Genomic DNA, 26,570 nt, shown 5'->3' with positions numbered 1-26,570 from the left:
ACTGAGTAAATATCTGTTGGGCCTGTAAATGGATGAAAGAATACATGAGTGAAAGAGTGAATGGAGAGCCACTGATTTCACTGAATACTTCAAGTGGACCTAGCCTTGGCTGAATTACTGACCTCTAAGTCAGATTTCCTGAATGGTGAGCATACATCTTCTAAGAGGTAATCAATTCACTCTCCCGATTATATCCTTTTACTGCATATTCTTGATCATATTTTTATTGGACTAGTCATTATCTCAACCCCCAAACTCTATTGAATCTGTTGACATGTTTTAAGTGTAAGTGAGCTTAGCATTCTCCACCTTTGCTTAACAATGCCACATGCTATTAACTCCCAGAGGCCTTCTTTTCCACCACTACCTCTCTTTTTGCAGCTTCAGGCTGTTTGCTACCTTGCCACCTCTCCTTTTTTCTAGCACTCCAGTAAAGCTTTATTTTAAGCCTGACCTCCTTCTTCCTAATCACTCGGATTTCCTGTATTTGTTTCTTTCCCACTGTCATTTCCAGGTTATCCTCTTCAACCTCCCCCTTTCTCCTGTCTTTGTTTTTAACAAGCCTTGCCTCCATTTCATAAATTTGCATTCTCTAAATATCTTGCATTGTTCTCCCTTCAATGTTAGATATGTATTTAATTTTAATTTGCTCCTCCAATTTCAGGCATCCTGAAAGGGGAACAAATGTTTCTGAGCCTTTCGGATTGTCTTGCTTAGTTATCATATCTACCTCAAATTTTGGAATCTTTTCATATCAAAAAATTGCTACTCACTCTTGCACACAAACACACATACACCTGTGCCACTTTTCTTTTATTCAAGACCAGGAGTTGGCAAACTATTGTCCATGGGTCAAATCCAACCCACCACCTGTTTTTTTGTTTGTTTGTTTGTTTTAAATAAAGTTTTACTGGCACATAGCCAAAACCATTCATTTACATGTTGTCTATGGCTGCTTTTACAGTATAGAGTTGAATAATTTGAACAGGTACCTTATTGTTTACAAACCTAAAATATTTCCTATCTTGTTCTATCAGAAAAAGTTTACAGACTCCTATTCTAGATCATTGAGAGCTATCTAATCCTTCATTTGAAAACTCTTAGCTGACAGAATGCATTTCCAGATACACTGCCTTCATTTCAACTCCCTCACGCCCATTTCGAACTCCCCACATCCCACCCTGGAATCTCACTAAAAAGTTCCCTTAGTGCACTATGACAGTCTGGCTTCCTGACACTCCCTGGGTGGTATATAGGATAAAATTGTGTCTCTCGATATATCTTCTCTCCCTATCAATTTTGTGAAAAACCATTATTCACTAACTGTTTTTTTGCTTCTCACTTAATATTCATTTATCACACAACTTTCCATTTCATTGGTTTTATTTATTTCTATCTAAGTGGCAGGATGTGGAAATAGTATCCAAAGAGAAAAAAGCCCCTCCCTAGCCCACTTCCAACCCAACATAAGCTTCACATCTTTCCTCTTTAGTCCAGAAGGTGAACACAGTAGCTAAAGCAGAAAACATCTGAAGCTAGGAGGCTCTAGAAAGAAACCAGGAGGTAGATCAAGAGAAGGAAGAAGTGAAGAGGGATTCGGACAGCATGTTGACAGCATGCATTGCTGTCAAGTAATTCTGCACTCAAAGGAGACCCTCTAAAATAGCGATGAATGGGCTACAGGGTCATGTGGACCTGGATGTGAGTCCTATCTCTGCCACCATCCTTTGAATATTATCTACCCTGATTTTAGCAAGTGCCTTAAAATCAGGCTGGCCCACCAGCAAGCCATAGCAGTCAATAAAAAATTATCATTACCAGCCTGGGCAACATAGGGAAACCCCATCTCTACACAAATTTTAAAAATTAGCCCACATGGTGGTGCATACCAGTGGTCCTGGTTACTTGGGAGGCTGAAGTGAGAGCATCACTTGAGCCCAGGAAGTTGAGGCTGCAATGAGTCATATTGTTCCACTGTACTGCAGCCTGGGTGACAGAGTGAAGCCCTTCTCAAAAGAAAAAAATATATTGGCCAGGAGCGATGGCTCATTCCTGTAATCCCACCACTTTGGGAGGCCAAGGTGGGTGGATCACCTGAGGTCAGGAGTTCGAGACCAGCCTGGTCAACATGGCAAAACCCTGTCTCTACTAAAAATACAAAAATTGGCCGGGTGTGGTGGTGGGCACCGATAATCCCAGCTACTCGGGAGGCTGAGGCAGGAGAACCGCTTGAACCCAGGAGGGGGAAGTTGCACTGAGCTGTGATTGCACCACTGTACTCCAGCCTGGGCAACAAGAGCAAGACTTCATCTAAAAAAAAAAAAAAAAAAAAAGAAGAAGAAAACAAAAGAAAAAACATATATTATTAGGCACTTGGGGCACATCATGGTAACTGTCAAGTCCCTCTCCACTTCTTCCTTCCCATGCTCTATCTCCTGGTTTCTTTCTAGGGCCTCCTAGCTTCTGATGTTTTCTGCTTTAGCAACTGTGCTCACCTTTTGGACTTGACTGGATTCTGATTTCCTATTTTGATTCTGTGAGCCCCATGTTCTCAGTCTTCAGAAATTTCCTCTGTTAGACATTTTATTTTGGACTCCTCTTAGTATCCATGCCAGCTCTAGATGTTGGATCCCATTCAGCACTGATGCTTAGCTGCCACCATACCAGAAGAGAACAGCACAGGGGCGTATGGAAAGCAATCAGAGAGTCCTTGGGCTTAATCCTGACTTTATCAATTTCTAGTTGTATGATTATAGAAATTGAGTAATGTTTCCAGGACTCGGTTTCTTTTCTGGATTATGTGGATATTAATGCCTATTTTGTAGAGTTGTCATCAGGATTAGAGACATTACTGTCTTGCAAAAATAAGTACTCCATGAATGTAATATTTCATGAGTGCACACCCCTTGAACCTCATATTTGTGCCTCAAACTCAGAGAAATGTAAAATTCCAAGAGATCATTGAGGGAGCTACTTAGGTATAGAACAATTCTGTTCTGTTAGATCTCCGTTTAATACTTCAGCGTTCTTTCCTTTTATGTTTTTTTTTCTCTGCGGCTAAGATTTAAAATTCTTTCTCTTAAATAATAGACACTGGAGACTCCAAAAGTGGAAAGGGTGAAAGGAGAGTGAGGGCTGAAAAATTATCGATGGGTACAATTTTCATTATTTGGGTAATGGGCAAACCTTACCATTACACAATATACTAGTGCACAATGTAGCTGAGGAAAAGAAGTATAAATGATATGCTAAGAAAGAAGAGAAAATGGAATCATATAAAATTCTCAGTTAAAACCACAAAAACAGAAAAATTATAGAAGACAAAAATAGGAACAAAGAACAAGGACAACAAATAGAATACATTAACAAAAATGGTAGATATCCATCTATAATCCATCTATAACAACAATCACCTTACATGTCCATGATCCAAATATATCAGTTAAAAGACAGAGATTGTCAGAATGGATCAAGAAGCAAGGCTTAACTTTATGTTAACTATAAAAAACACATTCAAATATAAAAACACAGAGAGATTAAAAGAAAAGGGATGGAGAAAGAAATACCAAGCTAACACTAATCAAAAGAAAGTGCAAATAACTATGTTAATTTAACCCAGAATAGACCTCGGAGCAAGCAAAGTTATCAGAAATAAAGAGGGACATTACATAATGATAAAGGGGTAATCAATTCTCCGAGAAGGCATAACAACCCTCAATGTGTATGTGTCAGACAACAGAGGATCAAAATACATGAGGCAAAAACCTAAAAGAACTTCAAGGGGAAAGAGATGAATCCATTATGATAGTTGGAAACTTTAATGCTTTTCTATCAGCAATGGACAGATCATGGGCAGGACGTGGTGGTTCATGTCTGTAATTCCAGCAATTTGGGAGGAGAATCATTTGAGTTTGAGAGGTTGAGACCAGCCTGGGAAACATAGGGAGACAGCATCTCTACAAAAAATTTAACAATTAGCTAGATGTGGTGGTGCACACCTGTGGTCCCATCTACTCAGGAGGCTGTGGTGGGAGGGAAGATCACTTGGGCCTAGGAAGTCACAGCGGCAAGCCATGATCACACTACTGCATTCCAGCCTGGGTGACAGAGCAAGACTCTGTCTAAAAAAAAAAGAAAGGAAGGAAGAAAGAAAGAAAGAAAGAAAGAAAGAAAGAAAGAAAGAAAGAAAGATGAACAGATCCAGCAGGCAGAAAATTAGTAAGATTAATAAAGACATAGTTGGGCTAAACAACACTGTCAATCAAGTGGATAAATGGACATCTATAGACTACTTCATCCAACAAAAGCAGATTACACATTTTTCTGAAGCACAGATGAACTGTTCAACAAGAGAAGTGACATTCTGGGCTATAAAACACATCTTAACATATTTAAAAGAATAAAATCATGCAAGCTGCTCTTGGACCACAATGGAATTAAACTAGAAATAAATAACAGAGAGAATGCTGAAAAATCCCCAAATACGTGGATATTAAACAATATAATTGGCTGGGCGCAGTGGCTCATGCCTGTAATCCCAACACTTTAGGAGGCCGAGGCAGGTGGATCACTTGAGCTCAGGAGTTCAAGACCAGGCTGGCCAACATGGTGAAACCCGTCTCTACTAAAAATACAAAAATTATCCGGGCGTGGTGGCAGGCACCTGTAATCCCAGCTACTTGGGAGGCTGAGGCAGGATAATTGCTTGAACCCGGGAGGCGGAGGTATCTAAGAAGAAATTACAAAAAAATCAACCAAATAAAAATGAAAATATAAATTATTAAAACTTGTAAGATGTAGCTAAAGCAGTGCTTAAAGGGAAATTTATTACATTGAATACATGTATTAAAGAAGAAGAAATATCTAAAATCAGTAATCTAAACTTCCACTTTAGAAAACTAGAAAAAGAAGAGCAAATTAAAGTAAGCAGAAGAAAAGATTTCTTTTCTTTTTAAATGATAAATAGATAAATACATTTCTTTTCTAAAAACAAAAATTAGAGTATCAATCAATACAGAAAATCAATAAAACCAAAAGCTGGCTCTTCAAAAAGATCAATAAAATAGATATGTCCTTAGCCAGGCTAACAAAGAAAAAAAAAGAAAAGATACACATTACTAATATCAGAATGAAATAGGGACATCACTATAGAGCCTATGGATGTCAAAAGAATAATAAACGAGGCCGGGCCCGCTGGCTCACACCTGTAATCCCAGCACTTTGGGAGGCCGAGGCGGGTAGATCACGAGGTCAGGAGATCGAGACCATCCTGGCTAACATGGTGAATCCCCGTCTCTACTAAAAACACACACACACACACACACACAAAAATTAGCCGGGCATGGTGATAGGTGCCTGTGTTCCCAGCTACTCAGGAGGCTGAGGCAGGAGAATGGCATGAACCTGGGAGGCTGAGCTTGCAGTGAGCCGAGATCGCGCCATGGCACTCCAGCCTGGGTGACAGAGCAAGACTTTATCTCAAGATGATAATAATAATAATAATAATAATAAAGGAATATTACAAACAACTGTATACCCACAGATTTGATAAACTAGATGAAAAGAGCCAATTCCTCGAAAGGCATGATTTGCCAAAACTCTCACAAGAAGAAGTTGAAAATTTGAATAGGTAAGCCTGTATCTGTTAAAGAAACCAAATCAGTAATTACCTTCCAAAACAGAAAATGCCAAGTTCAGATGGATTTCCTGGCGAATTCTACCAAATATTTAGGGATAAATTATGCCAATTCTCTACAATCTCTTTCAGAGATAGAAGCAGAAGAAATACTTCCCAACTCCTTCTCTGAGACCAGCATTAGTGTCACACCAAAATCTAACATAGACACCAAAAGAAATGCAAACTACAGATTAGTATCTCTAATGAACAAAGATGCAAAAATCCTCAACTAAATATTAGCAAGTTGAATTCAACCATGTATACAGAAAGTTATACACCATAGCCATGAAGGTTTATCTCAGCAAGGCTGAGTTTATCTAGGCAAGGTTGCTTCAACATTTGAGAATCCATCACATTACATTACACATAATATAATCCAAACAGGCTAAAGAAGAAAAATCACATGGTCATATCAATAGATACTGAAAAAGCATTTGGCAAAATCCAATATCCATTCATGATAAAAAAAAAAAAAAAACTTAGCGAAGTAGGAAGATTGGGGAACTTCCTCAGCTTGATAAAGAACACGTTCAAAAAAACCTACAGCTAACATCATATTTAATGGTGAGAAACTCAAAGCTTTCCTGCTAAGATTAGAAACAAGGCAAAGACACACTTTTCACCACAACTTTTCTTTGTATCCTTCCTTCCTTTGTCTCTCTCTCTCTCTTTCTCTCTCTCTCTCTCTTTCTCTTTCTTTCTTTTTAATTTAAGTTCAGGGATACAAGTGCAGCTCTGTTACATAGGTAAACTTGTGTCATGGGAGTTTGTTGCAGAGATTATCTCACCACTAAGCCTAGTACTCATTAGTTATCTTTTCCTAATCCTCTCCCTCCTCCTGCCCTCCACCCTCCAATAGGCCCCAGTGTGTGTTGTTTCCCTCTGTGTGCCCATATGTTCTTATCATTTAGCTCCCACTTGTGAGAACATGTGGTATTTCATTTTCTGTTCCCGCATGTTTGCTGAAGATAATGGCCTCCAGCTCTACCCATATTTCTCCAAAGGACATGATCTCATTCTTTTTTATGGCTGCATAGTATTCCATGGTGTATATGTACCACGTTTTCTTTATCCAGTCTATCAGTGAAGGGCATTTAGGTTGATTCCATGTCATTGCTATTGGGAATAGTGCTGCAATGAACATACACGGGCATGTGTCTTTGTAATACAATTATTTATATTCCTTTGGGTATACCCAGTAATGAGATTGCTAGGCCAAATGGTATTTCTGTCATTAGGTCTCTGAGGAATTGCTGCGCTGTCTTCCACAATGACTGAACTAATTTACACTCCCACCAACAGTGTATAAGCATTTCTTTTTCTCTACAACCTCACCAATGTCTATTATTTTTTGACTTTTTAAAAACAGTCATGCTGACTGGTGTGAGATGGTATCTCACTGTGGTTTTGATTTGCATTTCTCTAATGACCAGTGATGTTGAGCTTTTTTTCATATGATTGTTGGCTGCATGTATGTCTTCTTTTGAAAGTGTAATAGACATGAACACATGTCCTTTGCCTACTTTTTAATGGGGTTGTTTGTTTTTTTTTCTTGTGCATTTGTTTAAGTTCCTTATAGATGCTGGATATTAGACCTTTGTTTTCCATTCTGTAGATTGTCTGTTTCCTCTGGTAATAGTTTCTTTTGCTGTGCAGAAGCTCTTTAGTTTAATTAGATCCCATTTATTAAGTTTTGCTTTTGTTGCAATTGCTTTTGGTGTCTTCATTATGAAATTTTTGCCCGTGCCTATGACCTAAATGGTATTGCCTAGGTTGTCTTCCAGGGTTTTTAGAGTTTGGGGTTTTACATTTCAGTCTTTAATCCATCTTGAGGTAATTTTTGTATATGGTGCACCACTGCTTTTCAACATCATTCGGGAAGTCCTAGCTAATACAATCAGACAAGAAAAGGAAATAAAAGTTATACAGACGTGGAGAGACGAAACAAACTGTATTTCTTTGCAGATGACATGATTTTCTATATAGAAAATACAAAAGAATTGAGCAAAAAAAGCCCTCAGGAACTAGTAAGTGATTATAACAAGGTTGCAGGATACAAAGTTAATATGCAAAAGTCACTTGCTTTCCTATATACTAGCACTGAACAAGTTAAATTTGAAATTAAGATATATAACCATTTACATTAGCACCCTGGAAATGAAATACTTAGGTATAAATCTAGAAAACCATGTGCAACCGAGGTAGAAATCTAAAGAAACATGTGCAAGTTAGGTATAAATCTAAAAAAAAGTGTGAGATCCATATGGGGAAAGCTACAAAACTCTGATGAAAGGTGTCAAAGAGGAACTAAATAAAGGGAGTATATTCCTTGCTCATGGACAGGAAGACTCAATACTGTCTAGATGTCAGTTCCTCCCAACTTGATCTTTAGATTTGACACAGTTCCAATCAAGATTCTAGCACGTTGTTTTGTTGATATCAACAAACTGATCTTAAACTTCATATGGAAAGGCAAAAGACCCAGAATAGCCAATATTGAAGGAAAATAACAAAGTCAGAGGACTGACAGTACCAACTTTAAAACTTACAAGAAAGCCACAGCAATCAAGACAGTACAATCTTGGTAAAAAAATAGACAAACTTGGAACAAAATATCACATAAGTAGACCTACATAAAAGTAATCAACTGATTTTTATGAAGGAGCAAAGGTAATACAATGGAGAAAATATAATATTTCCAACAAATAGTATTAAAACAACTGGACACCTATGTGCAAAAAAAAATCATAACACAGATCTATGCCATTCACAAAAAATAACTCCAAGTGGATCATAAACCTAAATGTAAGATGCAAAACTATAAAACTCCTAGAAAATAACATAGATGACCTTGGGTATGGTGATGAAGTTTTTAGATACAACATCAATAGCACAATTCGTGAAATAAATAATTGGTGAGCTGGACTATATTAAAATTAAAAACATATGTGCTGCAAAACATATTGTCAAAAGAATGAGAAGGCAATCCACAGACTGGGAGAAAATATTTCCAAAATACATATCTGATAAACAACTCTTATCTGAATACGCGCAGAACTCTTAAAACTCAATGATAACGGCCAGGCACGGTGGCTCACACCTATAATCCCAGTACTTTGGGAGGCTGAGTTGGGCGGATCTCCTGAGGTTAGGAGTTTGAGAGCAGCCTAGCCAACATGGTGAAACCACATATCTACTAAAAATACAAGAATTAGCCGGGCACGGTGATGCACACTTGCAATCCCAGCTACCTGGGAGGCTGAGGCAGGAGAATCTAATCGCTTCAACCTGGGAGATGGAGGTTGCAGTGAGCCGAGGTGGCACCACTACACTCTAGCCTGGGCAACAGAGTGAGACTCTATCTCAAAAAAAAAAAAAAAACTCAATGATAACAAACAAACGACCCAATTAAAAAATGAGCCAAAGAGCTTAACAGAGACAGATGGCAACTAAACATAAGAAAAGATGTTCCATATCATATGTCATTGGAAAATTGCAAATTAAAACAATGAGATACTGCTATACACCTAGTAGAATGGCCAAAATCCAGAACACTGACAACATCAAATGCTGGTGAAGATGTGGAGCAACAAGAATACTCATTCACTGCTACTAAGAATGCAGATTGGTAGCACCACTTTGGAAGACAATTTGGCAGTTTCTTAGAAAACTAAATGTGCTCACACCATGAGATCCAGCAACAGTGCTCCTTGGTATTTACCTAAATGAACTGAAGACTTATGTTCACACAAAACATATGTGCACACGAATGTTTATAGCAGCTTTACTCATAACCAACAAAACCTGGAAGCAACCACGACATCCTTCAGTAGGTAAGTGAATACATAAACTGCCGCACACCCAACTATTGAGCAAGAAAAAGAAATGAGCTATCAAGCCATGTAGAGATGTGGGGAAAATGTATGTGCATGTCACTAAGTGAAAGAAGCCAATCTGAAAAGGCTACATACTGTAGGATTCCCACTATATGACACTCTGAAAATGACAAAACTGTGGAGGCAGTAAAAAGATCAGTGGTTGCCAGGAGTTGAGGGCAGAAGAGAATGATGAATAGAGAGAGCACAGAGGATTTTTAGGGCAGTAAAACTAATTCCTATAAGATACTACAATGGTAGATACTTGTCATTGTGTGTTTGTCCAAGCCCATAAAATGTGCAACACCAGAGTGAACCCTAATGTAAACTATGGATTTGTGGTGATAATGACTTTTTTTTTTTTTTTTTTTTTTTTAGCAGAGTCTTGCTCTGTTGCCCAGGCTAGAGTATAGTGTCATGATCTGGGCTCCCTGCAACCTCTGCCTCCCAGGTTCAAGCGATTCTCTCACGTCCCAAGTAACTGGAATTACAGGTGCCCGCCATCACACTTGGTTAATATTTGTATTTTTAGTAGAGACGAGGTTTGCCGTGTTGGACAGGCTGGTCTCGAACTCCTGACCTGAGGTGATCCACCTGCCTTAGCCTTCCAAAGTGCTGGGATTACAGGCGTGAGCCACCACATCCAGCCAATGATGTGTTGATGTAGGTTCATCAATTGTAAAAATCTACCACTCTCATGTGGAGTGTTGCCAGTGAAGGAGGTTGTGTGTTTACAGAGACCGTATATGGGAAGTACTCTCTGTACTTTCCACTTAACTTCACTGTGAATCCAAAACTGCTCTAAAAATACAAGCTTATTTGTTTTTTTAAAAAGGTGATATCTTAGTCTGCTCAGGCTGCTATAACAAAATACCATAAACTGTGTGGCTTATAAATAATAAATTTATTTCTTACAGTTCTGGACACTGGGAAGCCCAAGATAAGGCAGATTCAGCGTCTGGTGGAGGCCGGCTTTCTGACTCAGATGGCGACTTCTAGCTGTGTTCTCACCTGGTGCAAGGAGCAAAGCAGCTCTCTAGGGCCACTTTCATAAGGACACCAACCTCATTCATGAGGGCTCCACGCTCATGACCAAATCAGTATCATTACCTTGGGGCTTAGGATTTCAACCTATGAATTTGGGGGTACACAAATCTTCAGACCATACTAAATGATAAAAAATAATTTAAACACAGAAATACTGCATCTCCTCACTTTTGGGAAAAAAAACGCATGTCACAGATACACACACACACACACACACATATACACACACAGATGGGAAGAAAATACACTCCTAGGTTAATGGCAGTTATCTCCAGAAGATGATGAGAAAATGATGTTTATGTTTTCTTACTGCTGATCTGTTTGGTACATCTTCATTTGTCCAACATTTGTTTTTCATTGTGCACCTACCTAGCTGGGGCTTAATAATGCTTTTTTTTTTTTTTTTTTTTTTTGAGATGGAGTCTCGCTCTGTTGCCCAGGCTGGAGTGCAGTGGCACGGTCTCGGATCACTGCAACTTCCGCCTCCTGGGTTCATGCCATTCTCCTGCCTCAGCCTCCCGAGTAGCTGGGACTACAGGCGCCTGCCACCACGCCCGGCTAATTTTTTGTATTTTTAGTAGAGAAGAGGTTTCACCGTGTTAGCCAGGATGATCTCGATCTCATGACCTCATGATCCGCCCGCCTCGGCCTCCCAAAGTGCTGGGATTACAGGCATAAGCCACCGCACCCATCCTTAATAATACTTTTTGCAAAAATGAGTGAAGACAAAAATCAGCAGGTAAAGGGAGACGTGGGGCCTCCCTTGTTAGCCACAAGCTATTGGCCCACCTCCACATGCATATTTGTAAAGAGTGCTGAGCACTAACCAGCACCTGGTCTGTAGCCTCATCACAAGCTTCAACAGTTTTGAACTATCTCTCAAAAATTGTTCAATAAAAGTGCATCTATCATTGAAGAACTCTGACAATGGACTAATTATTGACTAAGTTGTTAGAACCACTGACTATTATCTATTTAGTCTAGAGATCATAGACTTTCAAGCACTCACCCAATTCGTTGGACAAGACAAGCCACTGGGATAAAGGAAAACAACCATAATTTATATTTGGATTTCTTGTATCTCTTCTTTTTTAGTTTAGATTTTTTATTTATGTTTTATGATGATCATAAGATATTTTCTTTTTAAAGACAGGGTCTCACTGTCGCCCCTTCCAGTCATGGCTGGCTTTAACCTCGACTTTTCAGGCTCAAGCAAACCTCTTACCTCAGCCTCCTGGGTAGCTGGGACCACAGTCGTGCACCATCATGCCTAGTTAATTTTTAAATTATTTTTAGAGACCGAGTGTTGCTACATTGCCCAGTCTGGTCTCAAACTCCTGGGCTCAAGCAATCCTTCTGCCTTGGCTCCCAAAGTGCTGGGATTACAGGCATGAGCCACAATGCCCAGCCAGTCATAAGATATTAGTGTGATATTTCCATATATAATTTACATATATGCACATATGTGTATACATATATACACACACAAGGAATATGGAGCATGCTCAAAAAATTTTTGTTTAAAGAGGCACAATCAAGAAAGTTTACAAGAAGACCATTACTATAGGGACCATTTGATCTAGCCCCTTTGTTTTAGAAAGAAGGAAACTATAGCTCCAAGAGAAGGGAGGTAACTTGCCCAAGTTGTACAGCAGGTTAAAGGTTAGGTCTGGAAACTGAGACTGCTAATACTTTATCCACTTTGATTTTTTGTTTGTTTGTTTTTGCCTAATATGTTCTTTGATGGAGTAGAACTGTTTTTTGAATGCAATGTGATTCTCTGTTACAAACATATTTTAATGTTACATTCTCCTAGAAGCTTAATTTTAAAAGTGCTCATACACCTAAATGGACCTTCTGCCTCCTCCGTTTGCAGTCACAGATTGCATCCTCCTCAGACAGATTTCCTCTTCCTTGTAAGCTTTACTCCCTGTCTCATAGAAACATTACTTGTTGGGATAACGCCCTGTGGAAATAAATCACCAAGAGAATCAGCTGTAAGAGTCACTGACTGAAATCATCAGAGACAGTGTTCTGGCTGACTTAAACATTACTTACAAGAGCTGTCAGCAAAACCCTGTCTCCAGGGACCATTACTTTGAGGGAACTCTGCCAATCGCAGCATTACTGAGAAGGCTTATTTTTTATGTTCCTCAAATGCCTACTGTCAAACTAAACCAAAGTTCTGAAAGGTCACAAACACTTCCAAGTTTGGCGAAGGAAACCTACTCCCAGATTCAAGTGTGGCCTGAAGGCCAGGTAAGCAGGAGGCCTTTTTTCCTAGCTTTGGTACAAACTTTCATTTGTCAGAGAAGCCTTATAAAATTCATTTACACGCCAGGGTTTGGATTCTGATAGCTAGTGAGGCCTTTATAAGCCTAGAATTCTATTTCCAGCTGTCTCACATTGTGCAGGATAAGAGGAGAACATGAATTTCTCTGAGTCACTTTGAAAACTTTTAGCCCAGGAAAAACAAGACAAATGACAAATGGTAAAAAGGTAACAGCCACATCTTATTTGTTTCTAGATTGTTCCCTCTGCACCCAGAGCCCCTGCCAACTTCATGAAGGAAACATCTTGCACAAAAGAGGCCCACATGGGAAGCAGGAAACTAGAAATGACCCAAGACTCCTGATAGAAAGTTATCAATAAAAACCCCTGTAATCATAATGTCATTACTTTGTTTTTGCTGGATGACAGTCCTTATGATATAATTTGCTCTTGGCAGGCCATATCATAATTGTCTTCCTCTTAGTAACTATTTTACTGCTAGGAAAATTCAGTGTGCATGGAAAAGCATCTTGAGAAATGATGAAAAATACATACTTTTCACTTAGAATTGCTTTTCTATGCACTTAGTATCAAAAATTATAAACGAAAAGTTGTGTAAGCCAACCATAGAGGATTTTAGTAACATGAATGCCTATTATGAGAAAACTCTAAATATACAATTTAAGAAGGTGTTTATAGATAGGTTTAGAATCACTATATTAGCATCTAGTGATAACTCAAACCTGGAATTTGGCACTCAGAGACTTTTTTTTTTTTTTTCTGAGACAGAGTCTCACCGTGTCGCCCAGGATAGAGTGCAGTGGCACGATGTCGGCTCACTGCAACCTCCACCTCCCAGGTTCAAGCGATTCTCCTGCCTCGGCCTCCCAAGTAGCTGGGATTACAGGTGCCCACCACCACGCCCAGCTAATTTCTGTATTTTTAGTAGAGACGGGAGTTTCACCATGTTGGCTAGGCTGGTCTCAAACTCTTGACCTCAAGTGATCTGCCCAGCTTGGCTTCTCAAAGCGCTGAGATCACAGGCATGAGCCACCGCTCCCAGCCTACGATTTTATATTTTTATTCTGTAAACACTTTTGTTATTTAACCTCATTATAATTTATTAAATAAACTCATTTTGTTAAGATAGAAGTTAATAATTAGGTATGCTAGATACAAAGCATATTTTGATTTTACCAAGACATGAAAAATATCTTTTGATAGCTCTGCAATCAACTTGAAAGAATAAGGATTTTGCAGCAACTGTTCTCCAAGGTTAAACAACTGTTCTCAAAGTTTCCTGTGTAATGGGCTGGTGGCAAAATAGAAGAAGGGTTCTAGAGGTGTGGCAGGAAAATCTGTCCTTGCTCTGAATAATATTGACATGTCAGGAGCTGACACAATAGTCAGGCTGCTCATATTAAAATAAGGAAGCAGCCTCCCCACCTGGAAAGAACACAGACTCTGGAATCAGAAAAATCAGATTGTGACTTCTGGCTCCCCCCACTTATTATTTATGTGATTTGGGACTAAACAATTAGTCTCTGGGGTTCAATTTCCTTATCAGTATAACCATTTTCTGTGAGGAAACAACCTTTTGAGCACTATTTAGTATAGGCACACAGAAAGTGTTCAAAAGGTGATACTATCAAATCAACAAATGGTACAAAGCTGGCAGTAGGAGTGCTGTATTATAGAATTAAGGTTTAAGATTAATATGATATAATAGAAAGATGAGCTAAGATAGTGATAAATATTATAGAAGGAAGAAAAATAAAATCCTATAGCTAAGATTTTTTGGGGGGTGGTTTGTTTTAAATTAAATTGTACCAGCATTGAAGGGGAACATCCTGGCCTAACAGCAGCTTACGTGAAAAACGTTTCTGAAAGCTTGAATGGCAGGGTGTTTGCCATGGAGACAATAGTAAGTCACAGATGCATATGTTCCATAAAAGTCCAAAAAATTAAGTAACATAATGCACTTCGCCATGGTCATATCCCATCTGAAGCAACGTATTCAGTTCTGGGCACTGTATTTTGAGAAAAATATTTACAAAACATGTAATATAATATAACCTGAAAAGGAAATCAGAATGGTAAAATGCTCATACAAGAGAAAACTGAAGAAGCTAGGAATAATAAGAGTAAGAAAGAAATTTAGGGAGAATGAGGTCATTGCCCTCATACATGTAACAGGCAGTAAAAATTGAAGAGTAATAGTAATAACTAATATGTACTGAATACTACGGTGCAAAGTAGTCACCATTATCCTTATTTTGTACAGGAGAAAACTGAGGTACTCAGAGGCTAAGTTACATGCTTACAGTTATATAACTAGTAAAGGTTGGGACAGGTTTCACTCCATTAGTTCATCTCCAGATCTGGGAGAGATATTAGAGCTATTTGCCAAATATTTCTAGTCTTACAGGATCATGGCAAGATTGTATTCCACCAATTTCTTTGAAGCTGAGTATAGACATGGTTTTTGGCCAATGAAATGTGAGCATACATTATGTTCATTACTTCAGCAAGGAATTAAGTGTGTATACAATTTGCCACATACTATTCACAGACGTGTAGAGATGGAGCCTCCATCAAGTAAGGCACAATAATGAATGGAGCTTCCCTGTTGACTCACACTTGACAAACAGGAGCAAGAAATATGCTGTTATGTTTTTTATTAAGCTGCTGAGAGTTGGGGGTTGTTTGTTACTGTGGCATCACCCAGCCTTTTCTGACAGATACAAGAGTGCACATACCTAAAAATCATTAAAGTGTCTCAGAATAAGGAAACATATTTACCCTTATATTTCCATAGGTCAGAACTAAGAATAATTTGTAGAAACTACAGGTAGGTAGATTTGGGCTTAATTTTTTTTTTAAGTAAAGTTGTCCGAAAAGTTGCTTCATGAGGTAGTGAGCTCCCTGACAATGGTTGTATTTAAGCAGAGGCCAGATGATCATTTTGCCAGCTATGTGGCAAAACAGGTGGTTTAATTAAGGAGGTTTAGTGTATCAAACATTTACTGAGCACCTCCAGTGTGCCAAGCATTCTAGCCACACAGATAAATCCAAATACACAATCTCTACCCTCAAGGAAATAAACAACAAGTTCAGAACTTGATAACCTCTGTGGTCTCTTCTAACAGTGTGATTCAACCAAATTAGAGATAATAACATGGCCTGGATGAAGCAGATGGCAAGCCCAAACTTACAAATAACTATGTAGCACTAGAAATCCTGCTGATGCCTAGGTTGTATTATTATTTCTCAATTAGTAGCCAAAAGTATAGGGTTTGCAAAAGGGAGGAAAACGGGAGAATTGCTAGGTTTAAAGGAGGAATATTTTCCCTTTCTCTAGTTACCATTCTTAAATCTTGCAAACCCAGCATATTATCTGGCTTACATCAGGGGTGTTTCAGCTAAGGGAATAGCACTGACTCACAGCAATTGTTACCGACCTTTTCCATCACTGCTCCCGCCCCTTCCAGTCAGGAAGGGAACATTTCAATACGGATCAAGTCAGACATGAAAAAAGGAATAACCTTTCTATAGGGTTCTTCTTCAGTTTAGATATCAACCAAAACATTTGCAAAATATCAGAAGCTTTCCCTAAAACGTTGGTAGGCAAGGGCTTAGGGGAATCACACACTAAAAGGACGATGTGAGAATCACAAACTAAATGAATGATTTCAGAGGAAGCCGACATTGTTTTCCAAGTGGTACCCTTGAACAGCACTAACTTCAGCACTTATTTTCCCTGGTGGTCTTAGTAGTTAAAGGTTGGTTGGTCGGTTTGTCTAAACTTTCAAAAATAAAACAGTGGAGAGAGATGCTGTTCTTTCACTACCTCATTGCATTTTAATGGAAAAACAACTAAAACCTGAATAAGCATTAACTGTAATTGCTCTGAGGCAGACATTTCCATTTCAGGTTATTATTCCTAACCATATTAGTGCAGAATAATACATGCGGATGGATTTTGCGGCCATTACCTAGACAAGGGTGAGGGCATCTGATTACTATTATTCCCCAACTGAAAGCTTCATTTTGAACTCCGAAGTCTCCAGCCCTCCAGGCCCTACATTTTCTGAACTACATCTCTGATTCTCTGTGAAATAGACACATAAATCAGGGCAAGCTAGATTTCAATGCCATCCCTTCAGTCAGTTCAGTGTGACATAAGTTTCTCAAAAATACACATACAGAAGAAATTGGCTTTGGCACATTTAAGAGCAGCAGGGAATTTGCATCTCATGCTAGTTTAATGTGCACTCAATACTCTCGTCTGTTTTCTAAAATATAATGCTATTCTTGCAGAGGCAGCTGGACCCCTGTGATACCCAGTCTTGTGCCAAGCTATGTACACAAATACACTCTTTACAAACACAGATGTGAAATGCCGTGCTAAGACACAAGCGAGGCATAGAGTGAGATTCGCGTGTTTAGTCTAGAGGCTCCACACCCAAAAGTTTCAGGGACAGAGCTGATGTTTGAAGACTGAGAGGGGAGACCGCCCCTCCAGTACTTTCATCCGGGCACTATGGAGATGACCCCCATATTCCCAGCATCACTTTGCCCTCTGCCCTGGTGACCCGGGTTGAGATTTAATCTAGGGCCAGAGGGGGGCAAGACAATTGTGCTGCTGGCTACTCAGACAGAGAGAAGAGCTGGAAATCACTAAGCCTTCCCGGGCTGACACACCCACCCAGACCGGATGGCCCAGGAGTGCGGCGAGGAGGCAGGGGCAAAGGACGCGGCTCCAGGCAGGGGAACCCAGGCATCCTTTCCGCGCTTGCACGAAGATGCTGCAAGTGGCGACACGCGCGAATCCAGGGTCTGGGATAGGAAGTCGCGCTACGCTCAGTGGAGGATGCCCCTTTCCTCCTCCTGGTCCCCCAGCCCCGTGCAAAGTGAGCTGGAAAAAGTTGTGCCCGGGCCATGGCGGCCAGGGCTGGAGAAAGGAACGAAGGCAAGCAGGGAAGTGACCCGGGGCCTCCTTACCTTGTCCTTGGGGCTGAGGTTCTGCAACACCTCTTTGCCGGTGGCGCTCCGGATCTCTACCCCAGCGGGGGCGGGGGACGCGGGCGCGGGCTCCCTGCTCTCTTCCTGGCCTTGGCCCCTGCGCGGGGTGTCCCGCTCGATCCCGGGCCGACTCCCCGATCCTCGGTCGCTGCCCTGGCCGCTCCGAGGAGTCTTCGCGCCCCGCTGCCCCACGCTGAGGGCATCGAAATCCAGTGTCTTGCTCTCGAAGGCGCCCTCCACGTTGCAGAACATGCCGCCGTATTTCTGCCGCGGGACCTGGTCCGTGGTGCCCGGCCTGGCCAGGTACACGGGCAGATCGTCTTCGTGGGAGCTGTCCCAGCCCCTCCGGCCCGAGGCCATGGTTCAAGCGCGAAAGCGGCCCGCGGGTTTTTCTTCCCCAGAGGCGGAAAGGGCAGCTGCCGGCAGCGTGCGCCGAGCCACAGTGACTGGGGCGGGAGGAGGCGCCTGAGCCTTCGCGCCAGAGGCGGCAGTGCTGCTCCGATTCCTGCCTGTCCCTAGCGAGCCAGCGAGCCACACAGCCAGCTAGCGCGCGGCGCAGGGGCCCAGAGTAGCGGCGCGCTTGGCTCACTCGCCGGACTTCTCGCCCGGCCGCACCTCCTCACGCACCCCCAACCCTAACGTGGCCTCCCGGGCTGACGCAGCGTCGGTGCCCATCACAATCACAAACCAAACTTGGCGCGCGCGCACACGCACACACAGGCGCACACTGCCCGATCGCGCAACAGCCTTGCTTCACACACTTTCCTGCAATTTAGACGTCTTAGAAAGGTTCACACTCCAGCACTTGACTGCTTCACCCACACTAACTCCCTAGTTTGCCTCACAAACACAAAGCTTTCTGACGTCCCTCGTGCACAAAAACCCAGCTGACCCAGGTGGATTCATCTCAAAGCCAAGTCCTGATTTACAACTAACACATACAAACTCAAATTTACAACAGACTCACAATCCTACCCAGAACCCTGGACTTGCATCATCCTGATCTTTAGGATGACACTCATAACTACACCCAGTTCTAGAATCTGCCTTGCAAACCCACACTCTCACATACAGTCCTGAATTGGCTTACACACACAACACAAACACATACACGAGAGAGAAGCCTTACTTCATTGAGAGTCACAAAAGCTCTTTGACTCACATAAGCCCTTTCTTAGCTTCTGTATAATATCCTAGAATTTGCTTTTTACCACCCCAATTTGCCTCATTTCAGATCTCTCTCTCTCACACACACACACACACACATTCTTAGATTTTGCCTTGCAAAGCACTCTTCATTAATGCTCTGTCCCTCATACAACAAACCCCAGATTTTAATCTCACACACTGACACGAGTCCAGGTTTACCTCAGTTAGAACCGATACTTAAATTCACACCTAAGCCCAGATTTACTTCAAAAATCACACAACCAAAGACTTCACTTTTCATGTTACCTCAGATATATGCAGACTTTACTTATGTACATCTATGCTTTCATAACCTCATTCTCTTCCCTATATCCACCCACGTATAATCTGACGCAGACTCTGCCACATAAACAGAATCCACAAACTACATACCTTACATCATATCTGCACACACCACCTAAACCCAAAACCTGGGGTGCCGGATTTAACTGGGCTCCCTCTCAGAAAGTCACCCATTTATTTATTTAGTCAACCAACATAAATCAGGTACACACTATGGCTTTCACAAGATACTGGAGCAATAGTGTCGAACAAGGGAGATGGGCCTGTCCTCACCAAGAATGTAGTCTATTACCACCCATCTAGGTAGCACAGTTGTTCACTGCCCTGCTCAACTTACTGAACTTTGTTTGTTTTGCGAACTAAACACTCCCCCTCCCAAGCACAGACACATACATGCTAAGCTCCATGAAGGCAGAGATCTGGTCTGTTCAGTTCCCCTTTGTATATCTCGTGCCCAGAACATCTACAGGCACTTGATACATTCTTTTTGAATAAATGGAGGATAACAATAACAACGACAGCAGCATCAGAAAATGTTTATGGAGTTATTGCTATGTGCCAGCCATTATTATAATTGTTTCACATATATTAACTCATTTGATGCTCATAAGCATATGGCTGGCTTCTTTGTGCACATAGACATACTCTTTGAAGGCATCTGCATAGAATTTGATGAACTGAACCTTTGAACTCTGATTTTGGAGTGGAACAAAGGCTCTGGAAACTGGAATGTCAGTCTCAGGTCTGTGACAGCCACAAAAAATTGAGGAATGGAAGTTGGCCTGAACTTAGATCAAAGACACGTATGTTGACACAATTTAAACCTATCCCCTGGCCAGGCGCGGTGGCTCACACCTGTGGAGGCTGAGGCAGGTAGATCACCTCAGGTCAGGAGTTCAAGATCAGCCTGGCCAACACAGTGAAACCCAATCTCTACTAAAAATGTAAAAAATAGCCGGGCGTCGTGGCACCCGCCTGTAGTCCCACCTACTTGGGAGGAGGCTGAGGCAGGAGAATTGCTTAAACCCAGGAGGTGGAGGTTGCAGTGAGCAGAGATTGCAGCACTGGGCTCAAGCCTAGGCGACAGAGCAAAATTCCATCTCAAAACAACAACAACAACAAAAACTCTATCCCCAGTGAAGAGAAAGCCACTTGCTAAACTGCCTGTGCTCTACCAGAATTATTTATGACTTCTTAAGCTGACTTCCTCTGGGCAGCTGCTCCTTCTTAACAAATGCTGGTTGGTGATGGACTCAGAATTTCCTGTGAGTGCTCCTTCAGAACAATTACAGTTAAGGCTTATCCAGGTTTTATTAGTTTCAGGCTCTGTGCTAAGGACATCCAGCCAGTATCTTAATTAATCTTAATAACCTTACCTGTCCGGTACTAGCATTTCTTTTTGTTCGAGACAGCATCTCACTCTGTCACCCAGATGGGAAAGGTGGGAGTGCAGTGGCCCGATCACAGCCCATGGCAGCCTTGACCCCTGGGGCTCAAGCAATCCTCCTACTTCAGCCTCCTGAGTAGCTGAAACTACAGGGGTGTGCCACCATGCCCAGCTAAACTTGTACTTTTTTCAGAAACAGAGTTTCACCATGTTGCCCAGGCTGGTCTTGAACTCCTGAGCCCGAGCCATCTGCCCACCTTGGCCTCCCAAAGTACTGGGATGACAGAAGTCAGCCACTGCATCTGGCCTATTGTTTCTTTTCTACTAATGAGGAAGCAGAGGCTCTGAACGAATGTCCAAGTTACAAAAGAGTCATAACTTGAAGCAAGATATGTGCAGAGTCTGTTTACTTTGAGAGAGGGCACATTCTGAATGTAGACACACACTTTTATGTGCATATTTGCGTGGGAGCATGGGCATACAAACAGAACTTCATAGTTGTACGTGAGCCCCATTGTTATAGCTGCATTGCCTCACCACTATGTCTGATGCAGTGTATAGGCACAATAATTACATTTGTTGACAAAGTATCACATTTAAAAATAACAGTTACATGTACACATATGCGTTTAATTAAGAAAGTACAGCAGCCTATTAAAATTTTAGAAAGACTAAAATGGGAACTGCTGATCTGGCTCCAGTTCTGCAACTATGTGGCTTTAGGCAAGTGTCCGGCTTAACCTATTTGTGTTTTTCTCCTTCATGTTTGCCTACACTGAATAGGATTATTATGGACTTCATTCCTTGAGCAACCCATTGTGCTTAGACTTTCATAAACATTGCCTTAACCTTCATAAGAACCCCATAAATCTGAAGTGATGATTATTTCCATTTTATCTATGGAGAAAATGAGCCTTAGTGAAGTTCAGTTCCTTCCCTGAAGTATCACAGTTAGTACTTCAAACTGGAATTCAAACTTCCCACTAGCTGATTCAGACAGAACCTGTGCTCTTAAAAAAACACCCATAATAGATCTCTGTCATGAGGATCCAGAGAAGTAATAAATGAGAAGCCCAAAATTAAGGTGCTATGGAATGAAATATCTCTAAGTGCCCCAGTTGTTCTTGGACAGAAGTTAACTTTGGTTAAGGCAAACACTCACATAAGGAAATATCAGACCACTCGACTCCAAGCAAAGGTATTAGCCCCATGAACACATGACAATTTTGTCATGTCCCTTTCTAGTAAGATAGAGGATATATTATTTGTGACAATCACAAATATAAGAGCAACAGTATGTCTATAGACACTGTAAGTCAGACCACCCAGGGAAGGGGTTATCCCATATAATGTACAAACAGCAAACTATTTCTGTAATGTGGGCAAGAAAATAGTGCTTTGAACTTGTCACACACCAAATCAAATTTGCATTTCCTGTAACTGAAGTAAATCATATGCCACTTTGTATTGAGATGACTTGTGAAGTGAGCACATAGCATATCTGATTGTAACTCTAGGAAAACGTATTCCGGAGGCATCTTCTATTACCTCTAGATCAGCAGAAGGCAGAAACTCCTCCCCAGAAAGCAATGATATGCATCAAGCAATCCTGATATGGCAGCACACAGAATACATTTTATACAAAAATAAATTGCATCGCGGGCCGGACGCGGTGGCTCACGTTTGTAATCCCAGCACTTTGGGAGGCCGAGGCAAGCGGATCACGAGGTCAGGAGATCGAGACCATCCTGGCTAACGCGGTGAAACACCGTTTCTACTAAAAATACAAAAAATTAGCTGGGTGTGATGGTGGGCGCCCGTAGTCCCAGCTACTCCAGAGGCTGAGGCGGAAGAATGGCGCCAACCCAGGAGGCAGAACTTGCGGTGAGCCGAGATCGCACCACTGCACTCCAGCCTGGGTGACAGAGGGAGACTCTGCCTCAAAAAAATAAAAAATAAATAAATAGCTTTTTTTTTTTTTTTTTTTTTTGAGATGGAGTTTTGCTCTGTCGCCCAGGCTAGAGTGCAATGGTGCGATCTCAGCTCACTGCAACCTCCACCTCCCGGGTTCAAGCAATTCTCCTGCCTCAGCCTCCCAAGTGGCTAGGACTACAGGCACCCACCACCATGCCCAGCTATTTTTTTGTATTTTTAGTAGAGATGGGGTTTTGCCATGTTGGCCAGGCTGGTCTGGAACTCCTGATCTCAGGTGATCTGCCTGCCTCGGCCTCCCAGAGTGCTGGGATTACAGGAATGAGCCACTGCGCACAGCCACATTGCATTCTCATAAGGCAAGGTCTACCCAACAGAAGATAAAATTTTAGTTCTCACTAAGGTTATGCCTCTATTCTCAAAATAAGAAGAAAATAGAGGAGTTATACAGTTTACCTTGACTCATCAGTTAATTTAAATAATTCTAATCAAAACCTACCCTCTTTCTTTTCTTTCTTTGAGTTGCAGGAATTTGAACCTACATTATCTTGTCCCGATTTTGATGGACATAGAGATTAGAAATCTAATTTTTCGTGGAGAGATGCCATATATAAATAAGGCAGTGTTTACAAAATGTTCAGCGTTCTGTCTGGCATACAGTAGGTGCTCAATAAATATTAGTCTCACATTTCCTAAGAGTATAGAGATATTATTAATATCACAGAGACTTTGCGATGAGCTTGATGGTGTTCTGTAACTTTAACTTTGCAGGATTTTATGGAACAAGTTGATACTGTAATAATGCTGGATATGTATGTTAAAAACGACTGTCATTTTCCATATACCTCCATCATACTCTGTGAATTTTCCTGTCAGGCCACTATTTAATTTCAGCTCAATATTTGGTGAACAAAGTGTTAATTCTGACAAAGCCACATTTAAGCCAATAGTTACAAACCTAAAACCTAAAAACAAGTTGTTCTCAAATATATGCACAATGTTAAAACAAGGTTATAAAATATTTTCAATCTTAATTGTACATGCAGAAAAAATCTGCTTTTATAATAATATGTACATGTAGGGGAAAAACCTACAAGAATATATATCAAAGTATTAGCAGAGTGTAACCCATAGGATTACAGGTAAGTTTTAGTTTCTTCCTTCATGCATTTCTATATTTTTTGAAATCTTTATAGTAAGTGTGAGTTACATTTATAATCATAAAGAATGTTATTTTTAAATAGGTGTCCAGGATGTTGTTTTAGATAGAAATATATTTACTGAGCATGGTAAAAATTGCCAATGGAAAATTATTGACCCAAGCTTTTATCTCCCTACTCGATTAGGCAGATATATTATCTAAAGTGAAAAACAAAAATAAAATAAAATCAGCCCTCTCATCAGAGTCAAATTGTCACCTCGTGCAAAGTATTTCAGCAGTTGGACAGCTGAGTGGGAAAATGATCATTATGGTGAGAGTGTGAAATGAGGGCTTACAAATGTCCTCGAGGTAAATCCTTTCCACCAAAGGATTAGTTAATAGGACATGACATAATCACCTTTCTGGTGCTGAGTTGTTGGGGTTTCCTTCCCAATTTTATACACTGAGCATCTCTCTTTGATTTTAATATTCTCAAATGTTCAAAAGCCAGTTCCAAAAACAGAATTTTCTTTGGCCCTAAGTGGGAAGAAGATAAATTTTAAAGTAGTTGCTAACCAATATGATAACAGAGATATTCATTTCAAATGCTCTAATCCTCTAGTTTCATTGATGCAGGCTCACAGGTGCAATTTAATCTCCTAAATGAAAATCTCTAAGTAAGGGCCAGACAATAAAGCGAGTTACAGGATGTAACAAGAAAAAAAAAAAAGCCAAGCCTATGACTTGTCCCACTTTATTGCCAATCAAAATGGCTCAAATGTTTCCAAGATTTTTTAAACGTACCGTTATTTTTCCAGTTACTGTTTATGTTTTTTGCCCATTTACAAAATATTCTTATTGGTTTTACATTATTTTTATAACAATCTCATCCTGATTATTTAAAATAAAATGATTCTCTCTTACCTGTTACTATTCAAAGATAAAAATAACAATAACATATTCCTTGTTTATCACTCCCTTCCTTCCTCCCTCCCTCCCTTCCTTCCTTTTCAATGAAAATTTGAAAGTCCAGAAAAGCAGAGAGTAATTTAGCAAATGCCCATGTACTCACAGTCTAGTTAACTTTTCATCATATTTTCATATGTTTTTAGCTAATAAAATATCACAGAGTTCAGATATTCTTGGTACCCCTTTCCTTTTCTCTTTTTCTTGTTCTCTCTGAATAACAACCACTAACCTATACTAATCATTCACATTCTTCTAAAGTTTGCTATCTATTGGAAACTGATCCATTAATTGGGATTTTTAAGCTTGTTTTCCTTACCAGATAAGTTATCGTCTTAGCTTAATTATTTGCATTTGAGAATAACCCTTGGCCAATAATGATGTACGGAAGTCCTTCACTCCTGGAAAGCTGAGGCTTACAACAATAACATCATGTTTTCCCCTCCTAAAATGAAAGTAATCATAATTCATACCAGGGCAGAAATTCAATCCAAATTCTAAAAGATGTGTCTTCAGAACTCTGTGCTTCTTAATCAACCAGTAGTGTGTTTGAGACAGGTTAGAAAACCAACTATTTTTCTCTTATTGGGAATATTGTTGTTACTATGAAGCTTAAGTGGCTCAAGAAACTTAGACTTAACATTTAAAAGGATACCTTTGATTTTAGTATTCCCTTGAGGCTAAACTAAGTAATGCACAAAGAAAGGTAGTCAAGTAAGATGACAGTCTAAAAAGAGAAGCTCCTTTCATTCCAGACAGAAACTTGCTGACTCCAGAGATGAGGGCACATCCTGGCTCCAATATAAGCGGCAAACAGGCCAGGGTACAAATGACAATACTGAAAGATATGAGAGGGAAAAAATTGAAATATGGCGAATAATTCTTTCATTGAGAATTTTTTGGTTATGCATACATTCAGAAACCACAAATGCATTGATAATGCCTTTTTAACCCAATGCTTTTGTCTGATTTTATTTTTTGGTTAATAAATAATTCCCTGTCCAGGCAGCTCCCTGGAATGCCTTATTCCTCCAGATCTTTCCTAATTAAGATGAAGGGACAGGAAATAGGATCCCTTCAATGTTTCTAAGTTTTTAGAATAATTTATATTGGATACATGAAGAAAATATGTTCAGACAATTAGTCCAATTGTGTAGCTCCACTTTCCATGTCTTATTAAGAAATAGCACAGTATTTATGTGGAATGAATGAGAAAAGCAAGGGATCAGAAGTCAGAAAATCTGGACCAGAATTCTGAGTCCACCACTAACTGAGTGAATTTGGGGGAACTACACAAGCTCTTTATTTCTCTTCCCTTATCAACAAAATGAAAATAAAAAGCTGTGGTGCTGAAAAAAATGTGAGATATTTTATGCCAGGTTGTAACTGTTCTTTACAAATGTTTTATTTGCTTCAGTGCCTGGCCCCAATTTCCGTGATCAACAGGTAAGCAATAAACACATGTTGAATTAGTGTTATCTAGAATTTTTGTTTTTCAGTGGTAGAACTCTATGTAGTATGTAGGGAATGATTACTAATCAGTCTTAGGTGTTACCAAAGTTAAAAATGTATTTTGGGAAACCAAATCAGATTACCTTCTATTCTAATCATAAAACTCTTAGACATTTGTCCCCTGAAGACACCCTTAGATAAAAGATGTAGCCAAATGCATGTATAAAACTTACATAAAAATATACTAAAAATAATAAGATATAAATACATTTTTAAATGATATTTTTTAGCAGAGCTCATATTAGA

At 40.2% G+C, this 26,570-nt stretch overlaps 1 protein-coding gene across 2 annotated transcripts in view; it reads right to left on the bottom strand.

Annotated features, from left to right (window-relative positions):
- Positions 1-18,498, bottom strand: part of DPYSL3 (dihydropyrimidinase like 3) — a 114,448-nt gene extending 95,950 nt beyond the window's left edge. Inside the window, exon 1 of one of the 2 annotated variants that reach the window (XM_055285735.2) lies at positions 17,875-18,498. In XM_055285735.2, coding sequence (XP_055141710.1) covers positions 17,875-18,255 — 381 coding nt within the window. In that variant the 5' untranslated portion in view covers positions 18,256-18,498. Of the gene's footprint in view, positions 1-12,443; positions 12,463-17,874 lie in introns of those variants that run through there. The other variant, XM_055285738.2, reaches the window with a different exon arrangement.
- Positions 18,499-26,570: the final 8,072 nt, after the last annotated feature.

This window comes from Symphalangus syndactylus, chromosome 7, assembly GCF_028878055.3.
Source record: "Symphalangus syndactylus isolate Jambi chromosome 7, NHGRI_mSymSyn1-v2.1_pri, whole genome shotgun sequence".
Taxonomy (NCBI): domain Eukaryota; kingdom Metazoa; phylum Chordata; class Mammalia; order Primates; family Hylobatidae; genus Symphalangus; species Symphalangus syndactylus.
Note: the sequence above shows the minus strand (reverse complement) of the source record. Positions and strands in the feature narration are given on the sequence as shown.